The sequence below is a fragment of the Manis javanica genome, chromosome 6, assembly GCF_040802235.1.
Source record: "Manis javanica isolate MJ-LG chromosome 6, MJ_LKY, whole genome shotgun sequence".
NCBI classification, from domain to species: domain Eukaryota; kingdom Metazoa; phylum Chordata; class Mammalia; order Pholidota; family Manidae; genus Manis; species Manis javanica.
In genome coordinates, this window is record NC_133161.1 from 32,266,733 (window position 1) to 32,290,054 (window position 23,322).

At 38.9% G+C, this 23,322-nt stretch overlaps 2 protein-coding genes across 3 annotated transcripts in view; one reads left to right on the forward strand and one right to left on the reverse strand.

The window, feature by feature from the left end:
* TFEC (transcription factor EC) overlaps positions 1-23,322 on the forward strand; it is a 629,038-nt gene that overhangs the window by 86,643 nt on the left and 519,073 nt on the right. The gene's annotated exons all lie outside the window — the stretch shown is intronic.
* CAV1 (caveolin 1) overlaps positions 8,040-23,322 on the reverse strand; it is a 31,773-nt gene continuing 16,490 nt past the window's right edge. For both annotated transcript variants that reach the window (XM_017664029.3, XM_017664030.3), the window contains exon 3: positions 8,040-10,264. In XM_017664029.3, the coding sequence (XP_017519518.1) occupies positions 9,923-10,264 (342 nt within the window). In that variant the 3' untranslated portion in view covers positions 8,040-9,922. The remainder of the gene's footprint in view (positions 10,265-23,322) is intronic.

The following is a 23,322-nucleotide window of genomic DNA, read 5'->3' on the forward strand; positions in this document are numbered from 1 at the left end:
GGGCTAAGGGATTCATACTCCATGACTGGTATTCAGAAGATTATAGCAAGCAATCCTACTATAACTTTATCTACAATGAGCACAAGACAGTTTGTTAGTTAGCATAAGGCATGCTAGAATAATTTTTTATTCATGAAATGAGTGGTGATGAAGTTAAGTGGATTAGCTGGAAATACAGTACCAGCACTGCTGCCTTTCTATGAACAACAGGGAGTAAGAATCTAGCAAAATACCTGCTGCCTGCCCCCTTCACACAGGGATCTTCCTTCTTGAACCAGGGTTCCACCCAGGCTTTTTTCAACAGCTCAACAGAGGATCCTGTGGCCTGACTTTCGACCAGAAGTTTAGCGGAATTCTTCACCAGGAGACTGGTGCATCTGCCTCAAGTGACTCTTTTATGTATGATTTTTCTTGGAACTTCATTGTGTTTATTGTCTCAGGTTATCTAGTTGTTTCTGGGCTGCTTGTAACAAGTAGTTGAACATATGGCTTCTTTGGTATGAAGTCTGCTTTCAGTATAACACACTATTTGGTAATGAGATTGTTGGGGAGAAGAATTATAATGCTCACCTGTTCACAGCTACTAGCGATGACCAGTCCCTACCAGTAAAACCTGAAACTCATGAGCAACCAAATTTCCTTAAGTCAGTTCCTTAGGTATACTCACCCGATGTAAGGAAATTGTGGCTTGGAGAAAAGCACTGTGTTTTAAACATAACCGAGTGAGTGTAACTGGACTTGTCTCTACCTCAGCCCTCATGGTTCTATGGAGATGGGGTCTGTGACAAAGGGTGAGTCAGAAACCTACCTCACTACAGCCTCTGTGAAAAATGTAGAGTGGAAGGCAGCCTTGCTTTGAGGCAATCATAAAGTGGGTAGCAGTATGATTTTTCTTTAAACACAGGGTATGAAAAATGCACTTCTTTCCTTTCTCTGAATAAATTTAGTATGTTCTAGGACCCCATTTGGCCTGACTAGTGCAAAAATCAAGCTCTGTCATGATGGGTTCTTTCTTGGTGCATGTGAGTGCCCCAGGGTCTCTTGTGTTTTGTCCCCAGAGATCACAGTTGATGTAATCAGTGTTCAGAGATGCACTATTCCTCAAGGATGGGGGTTCCCCTGGGGCACTGGAGTCATTTCCAAGGCTCAGAGCTCAGTGACACCTACCCTAGGTTTCTAAGGCCATTCCCTTCTAAGGTCCTGTCACATCTGGGCCACTGGTAGGATCAGGGCAGAGGCTATCAGTGCTTGTGGAGCCCATACACCTTTGCTGTCTGCCAGTCTTGGATGACACACCCCAAATTGCCTCCTAGTTTTGCTCCTTCCATTCTGTTCTTTTCAAGAGGATCCCATATAATCACTGTTTAAGGGGCCTTTAGAAACACAATGTGAAATCTCTGTCTTGGAGGCGTGGCTGATGCATACTAGTTGCTGGACATCATCCTAGACTCTAGTGCTGCTCTGTCCAACACAGTAGTCATGAACCACAAGTGGTGATTTAGATTTAAATTAAATGAGATTAAATGCAATTTAAAAATTCTTTCCCTAGTCATACTAGCCACATTTCAAATGCTCAAATAGGCACATGTGGCTGGTGGCTACTATTATAATAAATGGAAAGCTCTTTTGAGAGTTTTCCGTTTATTATAATATAAAAAAGATCATTTCCATGAGTGCAGAAAGTTCTATTAGACAGTATTTGCAAAGATGTAAAGGGATCAGACTTGGTCTCTCCATTTTAAGAACTCATAATTATCATATGCCTATAGCAGTACTTAGAATAATTATGGTAAATTCTACAACAGAATTATCAGTTCAGTTTAGCAGATATTTATTGTGCCAGTCACTATGCTAAACTCTGTGCACAAAATGATGGCCAAAATTTGGTCTATATGTCAGAGCTTTCAGGTCCATGAAGATATGAGTAAAATGCCTCAAGGCAGAGCAACTTTCTCTTCCTGGAAAAGTTATAAGAGGAAAACACAATTATGCCCATTTCTTCAGTCTTCTCTACCCATATACAGATGCCTTATTTCTGGAACAACACAGGAAATACTTTAATAGCTGTATTATGTAATAAGCAATTATAATTTTGCACTGACGTTCTCAAAGCACTGAGCTCCCTTTGCTCTATTCTACAAAAGAGCCTGGACTATAGGGTGGGAACTATGACAACTCCCAAATTTGCTTGGCAGGAGATTAGACTTCATGCCAGTGTTGCTTCATTTTGCACTCTGCTGCTTCAAGCTGAGAGAATGTCTCTCCTGTCCCCTCCCTGTCACCTTGGGTCAGGTGCAGGAGACATTTGTATTTAATAATCGTCCCACAGTTCTGAGAGTGGCCAGTGATAATCTTTTATTGAAACTTCAGGCAGCAGCTATTCTGTATTTCTTCTCACTTTATTATGTCTCATTTAAATTGTGTAAATAATGAAATACTTATGTCCTTTACAGTAAGATAACTCCTTGTTTAGTATGGGTAGTGGCTGAATATTAACTGTATTCTCCAAGACTTGTATGAAGAAAACATCTATTCATTGGCTGAATTCTGGCAGGGAAACTTCTCCATCATCATCTAGGGCTGGTACCAAGGATTTAACCCTCAGGTTCTTTCCTAACTGTTATTAATGTTACTCTGCAGAGAAGACATTCCCCAGGAGTGAAAGCATAATGCTGTGGAGACAGAATTTTATTTCAAGCAAGTTTATTCTCTTACTTTAGTGACCTTGGGTAATTACATCTTCTGTGCTTGTATTTCTGCCTTTATAATTGATATTGATATAGCATTTACTATACTTGCTATATGCTTTGAAATTGCCTCAATCTTGATTGTTTAAAGAGAGACCACACAGCCTAAGTTCTCAGATAATCTGGATTTATTTCTTGCTACACCAGTCACTCATTAAGTAACCCTAGGTAAGTCATTTTGTCCTTGGTCTTTTATTGTTTCCTTTATAAAATGGGGTTATAAGCACACCTCTCTTCCTACAGCATGGGAATACAGGACGACACAGATGTGGAAGAGTTTGGAAGATTAGAGTTTTATGGATGTTTATATTGTAATAGATATGTTGCCGGTTTGCTGATCACATCCCTATTTCTAATTAGCTTCCGCTTCCTTCTTCAACCCCTTGAATGAGTGACCTTTCAAACCCTTCAGGTGACTTCGCTCCTATAGCTGTCACAGTTAGACCAGGACAGACAACAAATGTGGGAGGAGCCAATCTATAAGCTAGTCGGAGCCAACCAGTTGCCCCCTTGAGTCTGTGAGTACAGAGATACAGAAATGCAAGTCAGACAATGATGGATCCTTGAAGTCAAAGGCCAGGTAGATTTTGGGCATTTTGACTCAGTCCACGTTGATAAGCACAAGAAGAAGTATGGTCTATGAAGATGGGCAACAGAATGGCATGGACATGTTAAGAAAAGCAGGTAGGTGACCCTGTGACACTAAAACGAATGAGATAAGGTGATGGAGTGAGGAGCTGCCTGAAACTTTCTAATTCCATGAGGTACAGCTCTGCTCTGTTTTAGGTATTTTCACATTCACATTCACACTACAGCCTAAAGAGGTAGGAGGCAATACAGCTAAGTTCAAAAGAACTTAGTCAGTTACATGAGTTATCCAGGGTCACAACTGGTTCTGAGGTTGGTGAGGATTTGATTCCTGCTAAGTTCAAAGTTTTCTCTGCTATAGAGTGACTTATTATTTGCATTCATTGTTGTTTATAGTTGAAGATGAAATAAGATCTAAAGAAGTTGTTTTAGTCCAATTTGGGTACTGAAGGCTGATATTTTATTTGTAAATTGCCTAAACAATATTTGACATCATCCCAAATATTTGTCCTAATGCCAAAAACCTCACTGTTAAATTTATTTGCTCCTCAGGAATATAAATGGCACTACTACTTTTTTCCTATTCAGCTCACTCAAATCATTACTCATTTCTGTTAGAACTGGAGTGTGAGAATTTGCAAGGCTATCATATATTTTAATTGGTATTTACTCATGGTTTTGACAGATATTTTCTGAGTTTGGTCACCTCCTCACTTGAGCCTGTGTTTTCAATAAGTACTATTCGAACATATTTGAGTGATAATCATAAAACATTTCATTTAAGATCTAAGTTGATATGAAATATGTACTTATTTCACCAAGTCAATCAATGGTTTTAAAATTTTCTTAGGGATGGAATTATTTAGTCAAACAAAATATTTTGCCAAAAATTAATATGAAAAGAAATTGACATGGAGCTTGTCTGAGGGAAAAATGATAGATGTTAATCCTATCATCTCTATCCCAAGCCCACCTTTTGTCATTTCAGGAGACTCAATCAACACTTCAAGATTCTATAGAGCACAGTTTTAAAGCTGCTGTATTAAACCATGAAATTTATTGTCAATAACTTTTATTTTACAAAAAGCAATATTCTTAGCAGAAAAACAGCAAAATATTAATTCCATCTTGGAGTTGCATCACTGATGCTTCACTGATCCTCCTTGAAGACAAAGGCCTTTATCTTACCTATTTTTGTCTTATCTTTCTATTCCCTACTACACCAAATAGTTGCTCCATAAATGCTTGTTGAAGGAATAAACTACTGTGTGAACAGAAACTTGGACTAGGGAACAGATTATCTGCCTGGCTTTTAAACATTTACCATTCTTTTTACCCTTTGATTACATACAATGCTATTGTAATACTGCCAAATGATATGCCATTTTTGTGATTTGTTCCAAGAACATAGTGAGTTTTTTCCATAAAGAAGAGATTTGAAGCTGGTAGTCATGGGTGTTAAGCTCACTGGTAACCTTGAGTAAGTTACGCTGAGCTTCTATTTTCTGTTCTCAAAAATAGAGAATGATATCCATTTGATATAGATAATAACACGGAAGCCATATAGCTGTTGTAGGAGTAATAGTTATAAAGTGCTTAACACATTGCTAGGCATATGGCATATGTTCAATAAATGGAAGCTACTTTTATTTTGAGGCGGATATGAAAAATAATGAAGCAAAGAACCAAAAGCTGTGACTGTGAAAGCACAAAGTCACTGTCAAGCCAAATTATAGCCATCAGTGTGAACGTGGCACTGTGCATTTCCCAGAGCACTTACTTATACAATACAGTTGTTAGAACTTTTTGTTTAGAGTTGGCAGATAACTAAATCTTACCTTCTCCAAGAGGTTGTGCAATGCGATCAAGGATTTAAGAAATATCTTCTCAAAAAGAACTTTGACTAATTCCTGGGACAGTTATTATCTCATTATTAGTTGGCATCATATTAATAAAAACAAGGAAGAGGAATAGGTTTCTTTGTTGCCCATTCATAGAATGGCTCAGACTGGCAGTTGTTGTCTCTTTTTTTTTAAGACTGCCTTCTCTCTGTGGCAAATACCCTGCCCTTTATGCCAGTTTCCACATGTTTTTCAGGTACTCTGTTAAAGTACTAGTTAGGTGTAAATTATTCAACTTTCTGTAGCATCAAGGCCCTGATTCTGGTTGATTTTATTTGCCTTTCCCATGTCTAACTCTTCCCACTCTTCTTTCAACACAAAACGAAAGAAGAAAAAAAAGAAAAAATTCCCTCTTTCTTACTTGTAACTTTCTAGCTCTGTGGAATTTTGAGTGACTCATCACATAGTGGAATTGATGTAGTCAACAGCTGTTGGAAAAATCATCTTTTTTCCTTAATAACTGTATCAACATGTGTTTGCTATTAGTCAAGTAAGAAAAGTATGTATTATCAAATATCCATGGTAATCCTTGCTAAAGTTTTCATTGGGGAAACTCTTGTTTTGACATATCAAAATGTTGAAATGGGTACAATAAAGTTTTTCTGGGGAAACAAAATCACAGAGAAATAAAGTAAGTGGAACAAGAAAAGCAAGCGGAAAGTATGTTGATAATGCTATAATCTGTTTCTGAATATGTTAGTGACTTTCTTCATGCCACTATTACTGGTAAGGCAGAAATTTGGCACCTCAGGCCTTCAGAGTCTCCAGGATGGACTGACTATCCATCCATCCATCTAGCTACCCAACAAATATTAATTGAGTTTCCATTATGGTGAATCTTTGCTTCATCTAGTTTACATCCTAAGGGGAATAAAGATAGAACATTGTAAACTGACAAATAAAATAATTACTCAATATGTTTGTGCTGTGAGGAAATAGGCAAGATAGAGATTAAGAAGGGAGGACTTGCTTCACATAGACAAGACATGGAAGACCTCTTTCTGAGAGGATACTTCAGGCTGAGACCTAAAGGATGAGAAAGAGGTAGCAAAATAGAGAGGAAGATGTAAGAGCATTCTGGTAGAGGAAACAGCTGAACAAAGTCCTGTGATCATATAGGGCTTAACATGTTCTTGGGACCGCAAGATCAGTGTGTCTGGAGCACAGATACTGAGGAGGTGATGATATGAGATAAGAGGGAAAGATAACTAGGGGCTGGGTCATGTAAGATTTTGTAGGTCTTGGTAAAGGACTTGGATTCTATATTGAATACAATGAAAAGTCACTGGAGGGTTTAAGCTGTTTATGTGTGTGTGTGTGTACATATGTGTATGACAATTTTTGTTGCTGCATAGCAAATTGGCTAAATGCATTAGATTTGGGGCTTAGGGGCTGCAAGAGTGGAAACAGGACTAGCTAGGATGGTCCAGGATTTAAATGATGGTTGCTCACAGTGAGGTAGTGACAGTGTAGATGAGGCAAGAATTCAAAAGCAAGATACATAGTGGAGATGGTGCTGACAGAATTCTATGAATCAATGATAAAAGAGAAACCATCCTAAGAAAAAGTTGTTAAATGACATGGGAAGTCATTTTACAGAAGAGGAAACCCACCTGATCAATAAACATATGAAGAGTTGCTCAACCTCATTTTTAATTAGTTATAATCAAGCTTAAAATAAGATACTATTTTATGCCTATTTAATAAGCAGAATTTAATAAGTGTTCCAGTTCCAAATGCTGGTGGGATTGTAAAATGCTATCATTACTTTGAGAAGTCATTTGTCATTATCTAGAAAAGTTGGGGATGTGTCATATGTCAGGATTGAACAATTCAGTCTTAATGATAACCCCTAGAGGAATTTATGCCCTTGAGCCCCTCAGGAGAAATGTGCAAATATGATTATAGAAGCATCATTGACTTCCCAAGGGTCCATCAAGAGACAACTATATAAACAGGGTAAATTTACACACTGAACTAACATATAGCAGTGAAAATGAAAATATAGAACTATGTTCAATAATATGGATGAATCTTAAAATTTTAAGTGAAAAATAATCAAGTGCCAGAATATTCCATTCGGCATAATACTCTTTTTAAAAAAAAATTCAAGAAGGGTGGGGTATTTGTCAGATCATAAGAGTACAGATTATGTTTTCTAACTTGATAAAGATAACTAGATCTTTAAAGTGATCATTAGATCATTAAAGTGAATGGCAGCAGTCTACTAACAACTTCAAATGGTGGGGGAAGAGTTTGCTTAAAATTTGCCAACATACCTGTACACGTGTGTGTGTGTGTGTGTGTGTGTGTGTGTGTGTGTGTGCTTCTTACTAGTTCTGTTTATCTGGAGAACCCTAATACAGAAGCCCTGAATGTAAACTTAGCCAAGACGAAAAATAAATTGTGACTGAAATATGCCTCTTAAAAAAAATCTCTGTTAAGGCATGTCATATTTCAAGGCATCACCCTCTGGAAGTGTCATTTACCAAATGAGAATACTTAATATCCATCATGCAAAGTTGTTGGGGGCTCAAATTTGATGACATGTAATAAAGCATAAACTACTGAACAAATCTTTTTTTAAGTTTCAACATTTAACTGAAGTAATGTATGGATGGTGATGGCCTCAGAAGAAAGCCTACCTTAAATGAATTTGCAATAATTGAAAAATGGAAGACCATCACCGCTTACTGCTCACAAAAAGTATGTACACATACTATATGCATGGTCACCACATACACACATACACAGTTACTGACACATGTACTTCTGTTTTGAGGGAAAATAAGAAAGCTGACTGTTGAACTGTTAAACATGTTTATTGTGCAGGCTTATAACCTTTACAGGACATGCAGGATAAAAAAGTGTAAAATATATCAGTAAGCATATAAAATTTCCATAATCTTTTGGACCAGCAATTGATTTGCATGAGGATCTAGAACAGACATGTCTCGGGATACACAGTTTACAGATTGAATCACAAAAGAATTTCCCAAGTGATTCTCCTCATATAAAGATAAAGATAAAAATATCTTTACACTTAAAAAGTATGCAGTATAGTACATTTTCAGTTATGTACACAGTTTAAAAGTAAAACTATGTCCATGCCAGTGTCTGTTTTAAATGCAAAAAATCAAAGTAGGTAACAGGTTGATAATTAAAGTGTCAGGAAAACTTAAAGAGGCAAAAAAAAGTCAAGCAGAATTCAAATAGGTGTATGAAAATGAAAACAGAAGCATAACTGAAGGTTAAAAATAAAGTCCTGGAGGACAGAATCTTAATATCAGCAGGAGAAACAAAAAGCTTTGGGATGTATCAGGCCACTTTGTCTATGACTCAGTTTTACAGGTAAAATTCCTCAGTTTGAGTTCAGAAGAATTTGAATTTATTCCAGCAAAATTACCTCAATCTTCTTTTATTACTGCCTTCTCCCCCATCTTCTTTCTGAGTCAAGTGATGCCTGGAATAGGTCCAAAGCTCCTGACAGGGGGAGGGACCATGTGTCACAGCATAACAGACAGTTGCAAGTGCTGTACTTTGAAGGGGTCACATTTGCAACAACTCTGACAGTCTCACACAATGGCCTCCATTTTATGAGCCCCTCCCCAGAGGCCCACTGATCAGCTAAAAAGGGAACACAATGTTCAGCCACTAAACCACCCCCTGTGATGGATTAGTTTGGAGTCAGGAAAGCGTGATTATTCTTGAAAATAAATGAAGCTGAATAGACAAGCTGACCTCATTCAGCTGATGAGAGGCAGAGAAAGTTGGCCTCCACTCCCGCCAGCCTAGAGAGGGCTCAGCCCCATTTGTCCACTTTAATTAGTTTCATGGGGCTGATATGGACCATATTCAATATGGATAAAGATGCTGTGTGATCAAATGCAAACATGAACTTCACCCGACTCGGTATCTGGGAGTCAGAAACAAGCGTGGAGAACTAGGTAACAGTTTTTCTAAGTTTGGTCTTCAGGGAGGCTGCTGACCTACTGATGAGTTGGACCCTATTTGAAAAGGAAAATGTGAATGACATAAAGGCACTTAGGTCTCATTATCTATGTAACAAATATTCAGGCATAGAAACCATCACAGGTTAAAATTTCAAGAAGAGTAAGGCATTAGTCAGATAATAAGAATGCAGATTATGTTTTCTAACTTGATAAAGATCACCAGATCCCACTGGATCATTAAAGTGAATGGTAGCAGTCCTCTAAGACTTCACATGGTGGGGGAAGAGTTTGCTTAAAACTTGCCCACATACCTGTACACTCAATGGCCATAGCCTGGAATTCTTCCCTTATCATAAAATGATCAATGTTTTAGAATAGGCAGTTGATGTTGTTGGTTTTTTTTCCTCCTCAGTTCTTCATATTTCCCTCAAATTATCTTTCAAGAATAGATTCATATCTCAGCCAACAAAATAATAATCCACATGCAAATAAAAATGTAAAGAAAAATTTTAAATGTGTTTAAAAATTCAGACCACTGGAAAAAAATAGATGAAATAGCTCAGAAGAGACAAATAATGGTTATGAAAACTGAGAGAGTGATTTCTTTGTTCTGAGCCAAGAAAATTCATTCATATAGTGTTGCTGTACTAGCAACAGGAAACTTGAAATTGGCACCAAGGAAATTAAAAGGGAAAAAAAAGAATCAGGTATACTTCTATCCCTTAAATGTCATTTATATTTCTTTCTGCATGTTGATGCGGATATTGCTGAATATTTTGCCAACAGCCTCAAAGAGCGGGTCACAGAAGGTGTGGACGTAGATGGAATAAACACGGCTGATGCACTGAATCTCTATCAGGAAGCTCTTAATGCACGGTACAACTGCCCAGATGTGCAGGAAAGAGAGAATGGCAAAGTAAATGCCCCAGATGAGTGCCATTGGGATGCCAAAGAGGGCAGACAGCAAGCGGTAAAACCAGTATTTTGTCACAGTGAAGGTGGTGAAGCTGGCCTTCCAAATGCCGTCGAAACTGTGTGTCCCTTCTGGTTCTGCAATCACATCTTCAAAATCAATCTAAAAGGAAAGGAGGACAGAACATGAACTTACAATAGAAGAAAAGAGAAAAAGGACCTATTACTGAGTATCCTTAAAAATATATTATCTTTTATGTATAAGTTCTGTGTGAGATGCTTGACAATACCCAGCAGCAGCAGCGTCATTTGTTGGAAATGGAATCACCTGTTGGAAACACAGATATTTTTTGGGACCCACCTGGACCTTATTGCACCTCTGGGGTTGAAATGCAGGAGAACGTTTAATGTGTTCCCCAGGTGTTTCTTTACTCTGTGAAAGGTTGAGAACCACTGCTCTGGGGAAAACCAAATGGATATGATAAAATTCCTGCCTTTAACTAAAACCAGGCAACATGGATAAGTATATAAAGCACTCAATAAAATGTGACACGACCCAAGTTAATTGCACTCCAAGACAGCTACATACACAGTGTTAAGAGGTAGTTAGCTTATAGTTGATTATTGACTCTTTGAACATTTAATTGGTAGAAGTAGAATTTCTTCAGGAAATTAGGTTGCTGTGAGCTGTGAGGACTCAAGAAGTCTTCATGGGGTGGTGGGGATTTTGGCAGGGCTTGGAAAATGGGGTATGATTTGGAGAGGAAGGAAGAAGGGACTTTGGAAATGGTGTGAGCAAGACCCCAGAAACAAGGAAGGGGGATGTAGTGTCAAAAGTAGATAGATCTGAGTCACCACAGCTGGAAAGACAGGTTGGGGTCAGACTTGATATTATTTGAAGATGTTGGAGTTGGGGAATGAAGCCAAATCACAACAGCCATTTGTCAAGATGAATTTGACAGCAGTATGTGGTGGAAAGAGACTCATGGCAGAGAGACTATTGCTGTAACTCAAGCTTGAGATTGCAGAACCAAAGCTGAAATAGAATGCCATTTTATAAGAAGATACAGAGGTTCAGAGAGTGAAGGTGTCTTGCTAATGTCAAGTACAGAGCAATGGTGGGACCAGAATGCAAACTTGGCCCCTTGCCCAATAGCATTCTCTCCCTAAACAATGAATTCTTAGGAGGTTTTATCCCTCTAGAAGGATTTATGTAGACTAAACTGAAGCATAGGATTAAAGAAAATTACCAATGTAAGAGTAAGAAACAGCCTGCTCAACCGCTTGGCATAGGTAGCTATAAGAAGGGATCTAGAATAGTTTGAAATCCAAACAACCTGGTGACTGCCAGCAGCAATACAGCCAAACTCAGAATTAGGGATTGAGGACTTGGGTGACTCCATGGAGCCTCTCAGTATCAAGGAGACACGTTTGATTCAACACAGTAAAACTTTTGGATAAAGTAGATGATACTTACCAATAGTTTATTTTCTGGAACATTCTGTTTTTTGATCTATTGTGCAATTTCCTAATAATACAATATGTAAAAATGGCATGTCCACAATTATGTCAATGAAGTTAAATAGATTTATTGTCATTCTAATTTTTCTTTGCCATTTAGATCTAGACTTGGAGGTAAACATTTACTTGTGTGTTCTAAAAGGTTGTACAAAATATTTGGCAAGTCAGATTAATTCTTTGATGATGTTTCTGTGCAATCTACTTAATTGTCCACCATGGGGTTTTGTTCTGACACTGCATTTTCCTGAAGCTGTTAAAAATAAAATCCTGCTGTTTTCCTTCATTCAATTGCAAGATACCCAAATAATTTTATTTTTAAAAGATGACCTTATTTTGTAAGTGGATTTGGTGAAATAAAAATTAATATACTAGAGTAGATGTATTTAATATGGGTCATAGAATGGGGCAACATTGGTCCATGAATGCTATGAAATGGGTGCATATGTTTTGAGTGTACAATTGGAGAGTGTCCATCACTTTTATTAGAAAATAAAAGGAGTCTATTACCAAAGGAGGGTAGGAAGCACTTAACTGGAGCAGAGGATTCCTGCCCGTTTACAGAGCTGACTTTAATCACATCTGCCTTGAGATTCTTTTCCAAGAGAAGGCATAGTTACTAGCATCTGTTGACTGGCTATTATGATTTGAGACTGTTCTCATTTAATTCACAGCAACTCTTAATACTATTCCTGTTTTATAGAAAATATGGGATTCAGAAATATGTTAATAAATTGCCCAGATAAATAAGAGGTGGATTTGAGGTTCAAATCTAATCTGAGAGATACCAGCTCTTTCTTTAGTACCACAACACTTTTTTCAATAGTTTACAAATTTTCTCCAAGGTGCTTATAATAGTATGTCACAATTGAAAGGCACATTAACAAAAAAGAGTTTGCTGAATTTAACCCTCTGGTAGCTGTAAGAATCCCACAGTGTGGTCACTGAGGGCAATGTTGCAATGAGGCCATGTACATCATATACACAATTGGTCCTTAGTGAAGATCTATGAACACATGAATATGTAAGCTTTCTTGATAATAACTTTATTTTTCTAAGCATAAATATAAGTGCTTTTTTTAACAAACATTGGAAACTCCTAAGCTTTCTTTTAAATGGCTTAGAACATTGCAGGGTGGCTGCTATTTCACTGCTTTGCAGAACCTGTCAGTGAGCATGATTTATCCTCAAATATCTGAGGAAATTTAGAGCAGGTCTCCAGGGGTGGACAATAACATGTCAAAAAAATATTTTATATCTATATATTCAGTTAGTTGCTTTCATCCTGAAAACTTAAGGTGACTAAAATACTAAAAGTACAGCCGATTAGATGCAACTAAGAAAGAGAAAGCAAGGAATTGTTAAGGAAGCATAAAGGAGCCAGAAACAGAGCTAAATTTCTCTCTACCTCCATTTTTGAGATGGTAATAGTAATAGGTTTAGTGAAGAGTACATGAGATAATTTATGTAAAGTGTTTAGCATGGGGCTAGGACATTGTAATATAGTAAATGCTCATTAAATAGTAGCGTTAAAAATGCTACAAGGTGACTTGTTCTGGGTGATTAAGCTTTTTAATAGATAATATTAATAAGAGAAACTGTCAGTTGCAAAGCACACAGTGGCTCTGAATTCAAATTCCACCAGTGGCTCAAAAGAACTAGCTTCCATCTGTAGTGATTTTCACCACAACCCTCCGATATGCATGCCATCATTCCCATTTTACAGATGAGGGTACTCTGGGAGGTTAAGTAATTACTTAAGGTCATGCAAATACTATGTGGCAAAGCTGGAACTGGAATTTGTCCTACTCAAGTCAGAGCTCTTTTTGCTTATGTATCCCTGGGATTACAAGCTCTTATGATACTCCTAATTGCTTAAAGATAGATATACTTCCAAAACACTTTTATTATTAAAGGGATTACTCTTGTTAACATTTCCATTTTAACTTAGAACATCTAGTAACTAGGATGTTTTACATTTTTGGTACTGATTGTATTTTCACTGCCCGGCACAGTATGTTCTTACAGTCTTGGGCACCCAGCCAAGAACTCTCATTTCTAATTAGCAGATAAGGAAACTGAGGCACAGAATGATCAAAATGGGTCAGATATTCTTAAGGTCCCAAGTGAATCAGTAGAAAAGCTGAAATTAGAACTCTAACTTCCTGATTCCCAGGCCTAAATCCAGTGCTGTGCTCCACACTATTTCCCTGGGAACTTAATCTCTCTTTCTCCATATCCCTTCTCTACCTACCCCATTCATATTCTCTAGGTCTCCCATAAGTCTCATTGCCTTCTATGGCATTGACTTGAAAAGTCATTATGTGAGGTTAGGAGATATGTCCTTTTTCATAACAAGAACATGGACATTTCTGTATATCTAGGGTGAAGAAAACTGGAGGGAATATTTTAAAAAATATCCTCATTGTACATTTTGACATGCATTCATTGTGCATTGAATCCAATAAAGTTCTGCCATTTTATCAGTAATTCCATTTAAAGGCAGTTCAGAATTCCCCATCAATCAAAACACTTCAGCAGATTCATAGATATTTCAAGCTGAAGGGATCCTTAAAGGGACTTTTAGCTTTTCCACTGATTCACTTGGGACCTTAAGAATATCTGAGATATTCTTCTGAGATAGAGAAAATGATGGCCAAAGCCAGTAGATGACTGGATCAAGGATATATTCACACTTAATGGCAGACACAGGATTGGAATTCAGGCTTAGGAACTCTCTTGGGCTCTTCTACTATTGTCTCCTATTATCATACATCCTCAGTCTGTCTGGCTGCTACTTTCTATAGCAAATGCAAAAGACAACTAGGCTTGCATCTAACTTAAACACTATCTTGCCCTCAAGAGTCCCTCAGGTCCATTGTTGAATGAATGATGGTGTTTCTCTCTGACAATCACTAGTGTCTTCATAGTTCACATGCATCATTATCTGTCATTGAGACTTTCACTCTAGAGTCCTGTTTCCTAAGGGACTCACTCCTCTTATCCTTTATAAGAGGACAAGTCTTGCTTGCCTAGAGCAGAACTTTATCTGCTCAGTTTGACTTGGAGAAGAACAGGAATTAGAGATTTGCTTTAGAAAGAAAACAAGAGGTGCAGGTGCCATTTATTTTCTTAGATAAGAAAGATGAGGTTGAGCTGCTCCTCTAGGAACTGATTTTTTGTTCTATAATCTGTGGAACAAGTTGCCCTTCTGGCAAGAATCATTATACAGACCTCAAGATCAAAGGCATAAATGTGCTAAAGGCATAAATGTGCTATAGTGATATTTCTGTGTCTTAATGGATGCTTTATAAGGGACCAACAGTTTATATTACTAGATTTTTATAAATGACATTAAATTCTTTGGTGAAATATTGACTTATGATGCTACAGTTTGAGAAATATAAATTAACAAAAATCTAGCCACAAGAAAAGCAATTTGTCTTGTGTTTTCATAATACTTGGCTAATACAGTAAATCTCAGAAGATTTCATCTTGTTAAACATATCTGATGGCAATATTTATAGAACATATGTACACATGATTTTTTTAAATGGGGCCATTTTTTGTCTCAAAATCTGGACATGTTATTTCTGAATAAGGAAATAAATAAAGCTTCAAGAAGCTTTAAGTACATTAGGATTTCATGAGCAGTGATGCTTGTATATTATTTCTATAGGAAAATTTCCTTTTAGACTAGATATATAGATCTAAGTATACAGGATATATAGAACACAATAACAATGCAAAATATGTTTGCAGAAGACTTGTGTGTTGTCTGCTTGACATCCATAGTCCTACATCCCTGTCTACTGAATCCTAATTTATTCAAGTAATAAAAATAATCCTTTGATCTCAGAGATAAGTCATGGCTGGTTTAGATTTGTCATTGTAACGTCAGTGTTAGTCTCCTTGGTGATTGGTTTAAGGTGCACATGTGACCCAGTTCTGGCCGATGAGATGTAAGTGGAAGCCTACTGGGTGGGACTTCCAGGAAAGCTTTTTTTTCCTTATTAAAAGAAACAGAAGTGTATGATGTGGCCCTTTTCCCCCTTTCATCCTGCTTCGAATATGATGCATTTCCTTAACGTAGAGAAGTCATCCTGGGACGATGAGATGTCTTGCATAATTAGAAAATGGAACATGCTGCGTCTGTCATTATCAAGCTATCACAGCAAAGCCAGTGGCTGTCCTCCTCTAGACTTATGTGACACATATATTCCCTTGTTTTTAATCCACAGCTATTTGGATTTTCGCAGCTACCCGTTGCAGAAAGCATTCCTAAGTGATATAGTAATTAATATTCTTTCCTGCTGGTTGGCATGGTAGGTGCACATCCCCTTTAGAAGCCCGAGTCCAATTTCTAACCTCAGTGTCTATTTCCAGCGCTACTCGACTCTAGTCCCATAAGATGCTGCCTAAACTGTTTCAGAAAATGTTTGCTTTACATCAACATTTAGTTTTAGCAAAACGTAAATAAGTTAACTATGGAAGAAACAAATTAACATAAATTAGACAGCGTCTAACATCTTAGGGTCCCAATGATTCCCCATCTCCACTTCCTGATATTCACGTCCTATGTAATGCTCTCTCTCCTCTTGCATGTGGGATGAATTTAGCAATTTGCATGTAAATAATAAAATATGGCAAGACTGATGGCATGTCATTTCTAAGATTAGGTTTCAAAAGACTATTGAATCTGTCTTGCTTCTTTTCTTGCTCTCTTGCTTGCTTGCTTTGCTAGAAGCCAGCTGCCATGTTGTAAGTTGCCCTATGGGGAGAGAGGTCTATGTGGAAGGAACTGAGGGAGGACTTTGGCCAACAACCATTGAGAAACTTAGGTCCTCAGCCCAACAGCCTGGGCAGAAGTGAATCCTGCCGTTGGCCATGTGAGTGAACCTGGAAATGGGTCCTCAGCCAGCTGGGCCTTGAGATGACCCCAGCCCTGACACCTGGATTGCAGCCTGTGTGAGGCTCTGAACCAGAACCATTATGCTAAGTCACACTGGGTTCCTGACACACTGTAAGATGATAAATGATTGTTGTTTTAAGCCACTAAACTTTAGGGCAATTTGTTATGCAGCCATTGACAGCTAATACAATTCCAAGACAAACCACCTTTATTTTGATTACCATTTCTTATTTTTTATTTTATTGTTCTTTTCTATTAGATAATTAAATTTTCATGCTTATATAAAAATATATATAATGAATGTATATAAATGTCCTGGAATTTGGTCCTGGGGCCAAGTCTGGAAATTTGAGAAGGGAAGTTTTCAACTCTCTGCAATTCACATCAAATGGGGTATTAGGAAAGTTTATTGATAGTGCTGTCTTTCATAAACCTGATGTGTCTTGGGTTTAACCAGATATGCACTAAAGACTAAAAGCCAGCTTCATCTAGAGGACCCATTACCAAATCTAGACTCTTGACTGTAATACTTTGAATGTACTAGCACAGGGCTGCTCAGTTCCCAGGGGTTATCAGCAGGGGCAGTGTGGCAGGGGAACCAACTGGGAAAGGTTGTTTGTTAAAATGTAGGTGCTCAGGCTCATATCAGACTTTCTGGGGTAGGGCCTGGGGGCTATATTTTTGACAAGATTTCTTCTTTTTTTTTTCATGCAGAAATCTAAACTGGAGTATACTGTGCTCTTTGGATTTAGTGACAGCCCCTTTTTGTCCATGCTGCTTTTCCCCCCGCCCCCATGCCTCAAAGCCCTAGTTTTCTTCCTGTTTGTTTCTGGGAGCTCTTCATGTGCTGGATGGCATCTGGAAGTTGGTGAATAATGAAATGGAAATTCTTTTTTAAAAGCTTGCCCTAATTTAAACTATAAATATGTATTATTGGACAAGGATGAATGACTACTATTTACTATGAAAAATGCACAAACTGGCAATAGAAATTCTGATTTTCATGATTCTAAACCCAGCATAAACAAATGTACATTTTTGAAAAATCAAATGTGCACTTCTAAAATCCCAGTGTATGTACCAAACCCAGTCATACAGAAAGAGGGTTTAAACTAACTTAAAACTCCCTTCACTCTTCTCACACATATTTCCAACATGTTGAGAGGCCTTTGAAGTCAATCGGATAAATGTGTGTGAGTGGGTGGGTGTAAAGAGGGTTGAGAACCAGCACAATTAAATGTTACCAGAACACAGGAACTTTGCTGTAATGCCCATGCGTTTTCTCAGGGGCAAGGGCAAATACCCATGTGTTTACCCGGCCAAACTGGCACTAATGGGGGAAAAGGCTGCAGTGTTCTTGTAGCCCTGACTGAAAACAGGAGGCCTGGATTGTGTTAATGCCTGTGATTGCTTGGATTTCCAGAGGATCCACACACAGCTGTAGGAAAAATGTAAACTCGGGGTAGGAACACTGATGTGGTTTGGGGCCGTCTTGGGGTGGCAGGCACTGGGCAGCTTCACCTTGAAGAGCACAGGATTGCGGAGGAAAGGAGGGGGCTACATTTTTAATCAGGGTTTCGAGTTGGAAGAGAGTAAAAGGTGGGCTAGTTAGCTACCTCTGTGGGTGAGAGAAGAGGGTTGGGTGCAGGGGGAGGGGTGCAGAGGGGATCTACAGTTCCTGGGCCTCCAGCTGGGACCCTCGAGTCCCTCACTTTGGACTAAACTCCCTTGTGTTTCTTTCCAGACATTACAGATGCCTCAGAGTCACAATATTTTACATTTAAAGTATTCTATTTCACTCACCTGCCTCTCTTCACAAACTTGTAAAGTTCTTGGTTATCTTAATAATAAGAATGGAAAATAGTCTTGTATTTTCCCACTAAGGAAAGGTCACTTAACTCATATATGACAGGACCAAACCAGGATTTAAGGCATCTGTGTCTGCTGCACTTATCTATGCACACATTAATTAGCAAATAAACATCTCAATAACTACAGTATTTAAAAGCAGCTATTTCACTAACCACTGGATTATTGCCCATGAATTCTTAGTCTTGTATCACAAGAGTACTTTTATTTATCTACTTTTTTTTGGTATTCCATTTTATTCAAAGCGATGTTCTAAAATATCACCATAGCTCTATAATGCCATGCCCATTCTGATCAAAATGAAGTGGAGGGCTGGTTATCATTTAGGTGGCCTGGGCAGCATGGAAAGACCACAGAGGAGGGGGACAATTCAAACCCAGACATTTTCACATCTGAGGAAAAATGATAAAGAAAATACTGATGAAAGCATGTTTTTGCTCGGTTGGGTTTCCCTAATGATCGGAATAACTACAATTGTGTAGACCTGGGCCCCAAAGCAGGGGGCACACACTGGAGTATGATAGGGAGGGGCCTTCTAAAGGAAGCAGGGGTGCAAGCAGAAACAGCAGCTGGGCCCAGCCCTGTGGGGAATCAGCAGAGCACAGCAATGGGGAAGGGACAGGGTGAGAAGAGTGAATTTTTTCTCTTCCTCATGTTTTCGTGTGTGTGTGTGTGTGTGTGTGTGTGTGTGTGTGTGTGTGTGTGTCCCCAGTGCAGGGAAGGGGCCAAAAAAGTAATCTGTACTTTAGAATGAATTTAGGTGACTGTGCTTTTTTCTTGGCAGCAGTGTAGAGCAAAGCAGAGCATCACAGCCAATTGTCTTTTATGTGTCATTAATAGACTTTAGGCATCAGTCTGACAGGTATATTCTGAGGCAGGAGACTTTTACAGAGGCCCTGGAATAGCAATAACATATTATGGAGTATTATATGTCTCAGTGGGCTTGAATCACATTCCTTATGTGTGGACATGCAAAGCAGGTGTTATTTCCCCCATTTTACAGACTAGGAGACTGAACCTCAGGGAGATTGTAATCACTGACTGGACCAAACCCAGGACTTTTGTCTCCTGGATCCTTATTTAGTTTTCATTCCATCATAGCACTCTCTTGAACCCCAACATCAAAGTCCTCATTCTGTTTATGCAATCCTTCTCATTCAAACATAGTCATGTAGGATTTCTGAATTCACACGTTCTGATTGCTTTCCCTCACCTGCACCCATGCTTCCCATCCAAATTAATACCTCCTTGAGGGCAAATAACCATTTCTACCAGAACAGGGAATGTGATCCAAGCCAGAGGATGTGGGTGGTCTCCTTCTGCTATCAAACCTCCATGCTCAGTATTACCCCCACTCCCCAGCACCTGAGTTCCTCTCTGGACAGGACTCCTGGGTCATCTGACTGACCATTGGTTGTCAGGATCCCTATTGCCTTGTCATCTCTCTCTCTGGCTTTTTCTGGCTTCCCATAACATTGTACCTTTACCTTATTCCATTCCTGTAGGGCCAGGAGTTCTCAAACATTAGTACCCTCAAAGTTTTCTGGAGATATTTGTTAAAATGCAGATTCTGAATTGGTGGTCTGAGGGTAGGGTCCAGGTATATGTACCTCTTCCTCACATTTTGATGCGCATGGTCTAGGGGGGACACTGAGAAACAAGAGCTGCCTTAAGCTTCATTCTTTGCTAAGTGATAGGATCTGAAAACTCTTGATACTCAGATTTGAGTGGGCATGATAGTAGGTCACTTACCATGTTGCTCCCTACTTATGAAAAGATTGGTAACACATGGCTGGGTTTGAATCTCTGCTGTGTATTCTCACACAAGCTACTAAAATCTCTCTGTGTCTTAGTTTCTCATCTGTAACTTGTGGGTATAATAGTGCCCACTTCATAGGATTTTTCTGTGTATCAAATGATTTAACTTAGGCAAAATGTTTGGGACATTCACCAGGACTGGTGCAATGATCAGGGCTACATCAGGAGCTTCTGGCCCAGGCAACCCTGACCAGGAGAGGTGGGGAAGTGTCTAGGATTTCAGTAACTGTGTTGGGAGGATGGAGAAGATATTTTGGAAAAGGAGAGCCTCTTGGCATTCCTGAAATCATTTCATGCAGGTAAGTGCTTATTTTGCATTCTGTCGTTAAGCAAATAATAAGGATTAGCTCATCTCTAACAGGTACATCAGCCTTCTGGAGTTCATTATAAACATGAGGCACACAGAGACCAAATATGCCCTCAGGCAGAAGATGCCCCAGCTGACCACGTGCCTGGATGTATCAGAACTAATACCAAGTAGACAGGACTCTCTTTGCTTTAATTTCTTTTTGCTGTATTGTTCCTTTCCTTTAGTTTGAAGAGAAGTGCCAGGTTTCTCCATCTTTTGCTCTTCTTAGGAGGGAGTGTGAATTATGATAGGGTTTGTATTATGCCTTGAAAATTTAAATTTCCCTGTTTTGATAACAAAGATATACATTCCTAGTTTAAATCCTGTTATGCATTGAATTGTTTCCCCTCAAAAAGACATGTGGAAATCCTAATACCCAATAACTCATAATGTGGCCTTGTTTGGAGAATGGTGTCTTGCAGATACAGTTAGGATGAGGTCATACTGGAGTAGGGTAGCCCCCTCGTCTTACATGACTGGCATCCTTATAAGAAGGTGGTAATGATGAAGGCACACAGGGAGAAGGTCATGTGATTGACTGGAGTTATGCAGCTGCAAGCCAAGGAGTGCCAAAGATGTCCAGTAAACCCACCAGAAGCTAGAAAGAGACAAGGAAGGATTCCCCTACAGGTATCATAGGGAGTGTGGACCTGTTGCCATCTTGCTTTTGGACATTTAGCCTCCAGAACCATGAGACTATAAATTTATGTTGCTTTAAGCCACCCAATTTCTGATACTTTTTAAAGGCAGCCCTAGGAAACAAATATATATCCCTTTGAAATGGCTAAAAACTATCAGTGATGAGATGATTTTGGGGTTCCAGAGTGTTTTCATACCCCTTTGAATAGGCTACCCACCCTTTCTTCTGGGGATCCTAGTGGAAACTTAAGAACCACATTTTGGTGCACCTAAGACCAACTAACTGGCAATGAGCTTTCTTCAGGAACCTTGAACCATCTTGAATCTGTCCACATACCCTCACATTTTCATGATCATGAAAAGCACTTAGCTGCAAATGACTTGGGACAAAAGCAGGCTGCATATCTTTTGATTCCTTTTTTTAATCTAAGCCTCTGGTATTGATTTGGTGGCACTCGTTGATGTTGAGTGCCACCAAACGAGTGATATGGAACAGTGAACAGGATAAAAATAGGCCGCACAAGGGCTGACACTATTGGAATCTTGAAGCTGAAGCACTGAACTTGAACAGGGAAGAGGGATATCTTGGAGCTGCTTATGTTTGCCATCCTTCAGGAGAACAAACTGCAGTCCTTCAAAGTGTTGAAAGTTCTCTTCCCAAATAGAAAAGTCCTGCATTGTTTAATGCATGGAAATCTTATTTTATCCAAACACACAATTACAAGGATTCATCCAGAGACCTCACCCACTCATGAAATTCTGTGTTTATACTTGGGAATTTGTTATTCTTTAAACTCTGGGTGTGTCATGGGACAAATATGAAAGATTACTGCACTAAGGAAAATAAAGTCTCTTTCCATTCTGTCAAAGACACAAGAAACGGAAATATCTTCATCATTTTCAGGCTACCCATTGGCCTGCATAGACATTTGTTTGAACCAGAGCTTTTTAAACACTCTTAACTTCTTTTCAGTTTCTACAATTCACTTCCTGATGGCAGAGGTTGTTTCCTACCATTCAGTTAAGTCAAACTAGGGTTACTAATAGCTTTCATCTTACCTCACTGCTGGAATATTTTTCCTCCAGTGCTTGCAGTCTGTTTATTAAACAAATAGAAAATGAATGAAATAAATATCTGCAGGTTTGAACATTGCTTGGCACCTGAGGAAAAGGATCTACACTAGGGTTCTTGTAAGGACTAAGCAGGGATAATCATAGACCACTATGTGGCTTCTAAAACATAGCCCCCCAACCTCTACCACGGGGTTTCTCCATTTGGACCCTGCTGGCATTTTGGGCCAGATAATTCTTTGTTGTTGGGATGAGGTTGGGGGTGTGACCGTGCACTACAGGGTGATTATCAACATCCCTGTCTTCTACCTACCAGAGGACAGTAGCGTGACAGTAGCACCCCCTAAATGTGACAATTAAAAATGTCTCTAGATATTGCCAAATGTCCCCTTGTGTGGGGGGCAAAATTATTCCTGATTGAAAACTGCTGCTCTAGAAAATCAGAATGTGATATGATGAGACAGGACCTAAGCTTTAGAAATATTACAGCCTACAGTGCTTGCATGTTTCCTGCCCTTTAGGTTACAGTACTGTGGCCTTGTGAGTTCATTCATTCAATATTTAGGAAGCACCTACTTTTTTTATGATGGAATAAGGGAAACCAGGAAACACAGCCAGGACTCTGGACTAGGGTCAATGAGCTGACTATGGGTCTTTGAGAAGAGGACAGTGCAAATAAAACAGATCCTGGTGCACGAGGTAGCTCAGGAATCATTACCAGGAGAGACCATGTCCCTTCCTGGTGCACTGCCTTACTTTTAAGGTAATAGAGGAAGTCCCTCTCTTGCCCCTTCCCAAATCATTAACATCTTGAATTTAGAGTGAAATTTTGAATAATTTCTCCCAGGATAATGACCCAGCCCTTTCTTGATTTGGGACCTTCCCACCTGCTGTTGGTTTTGCTTGTAATACTATCACTTTTTACCAGACTAAGTCTGAGTTATTTGTAATGTCACTTAAATGTTCTTTCTTCAAAGACTTCTTTCTTGTCTCCATCCCTTTTCTCACCTGGATGTTTTTTATCTAGCCTATCCCACACTTACTT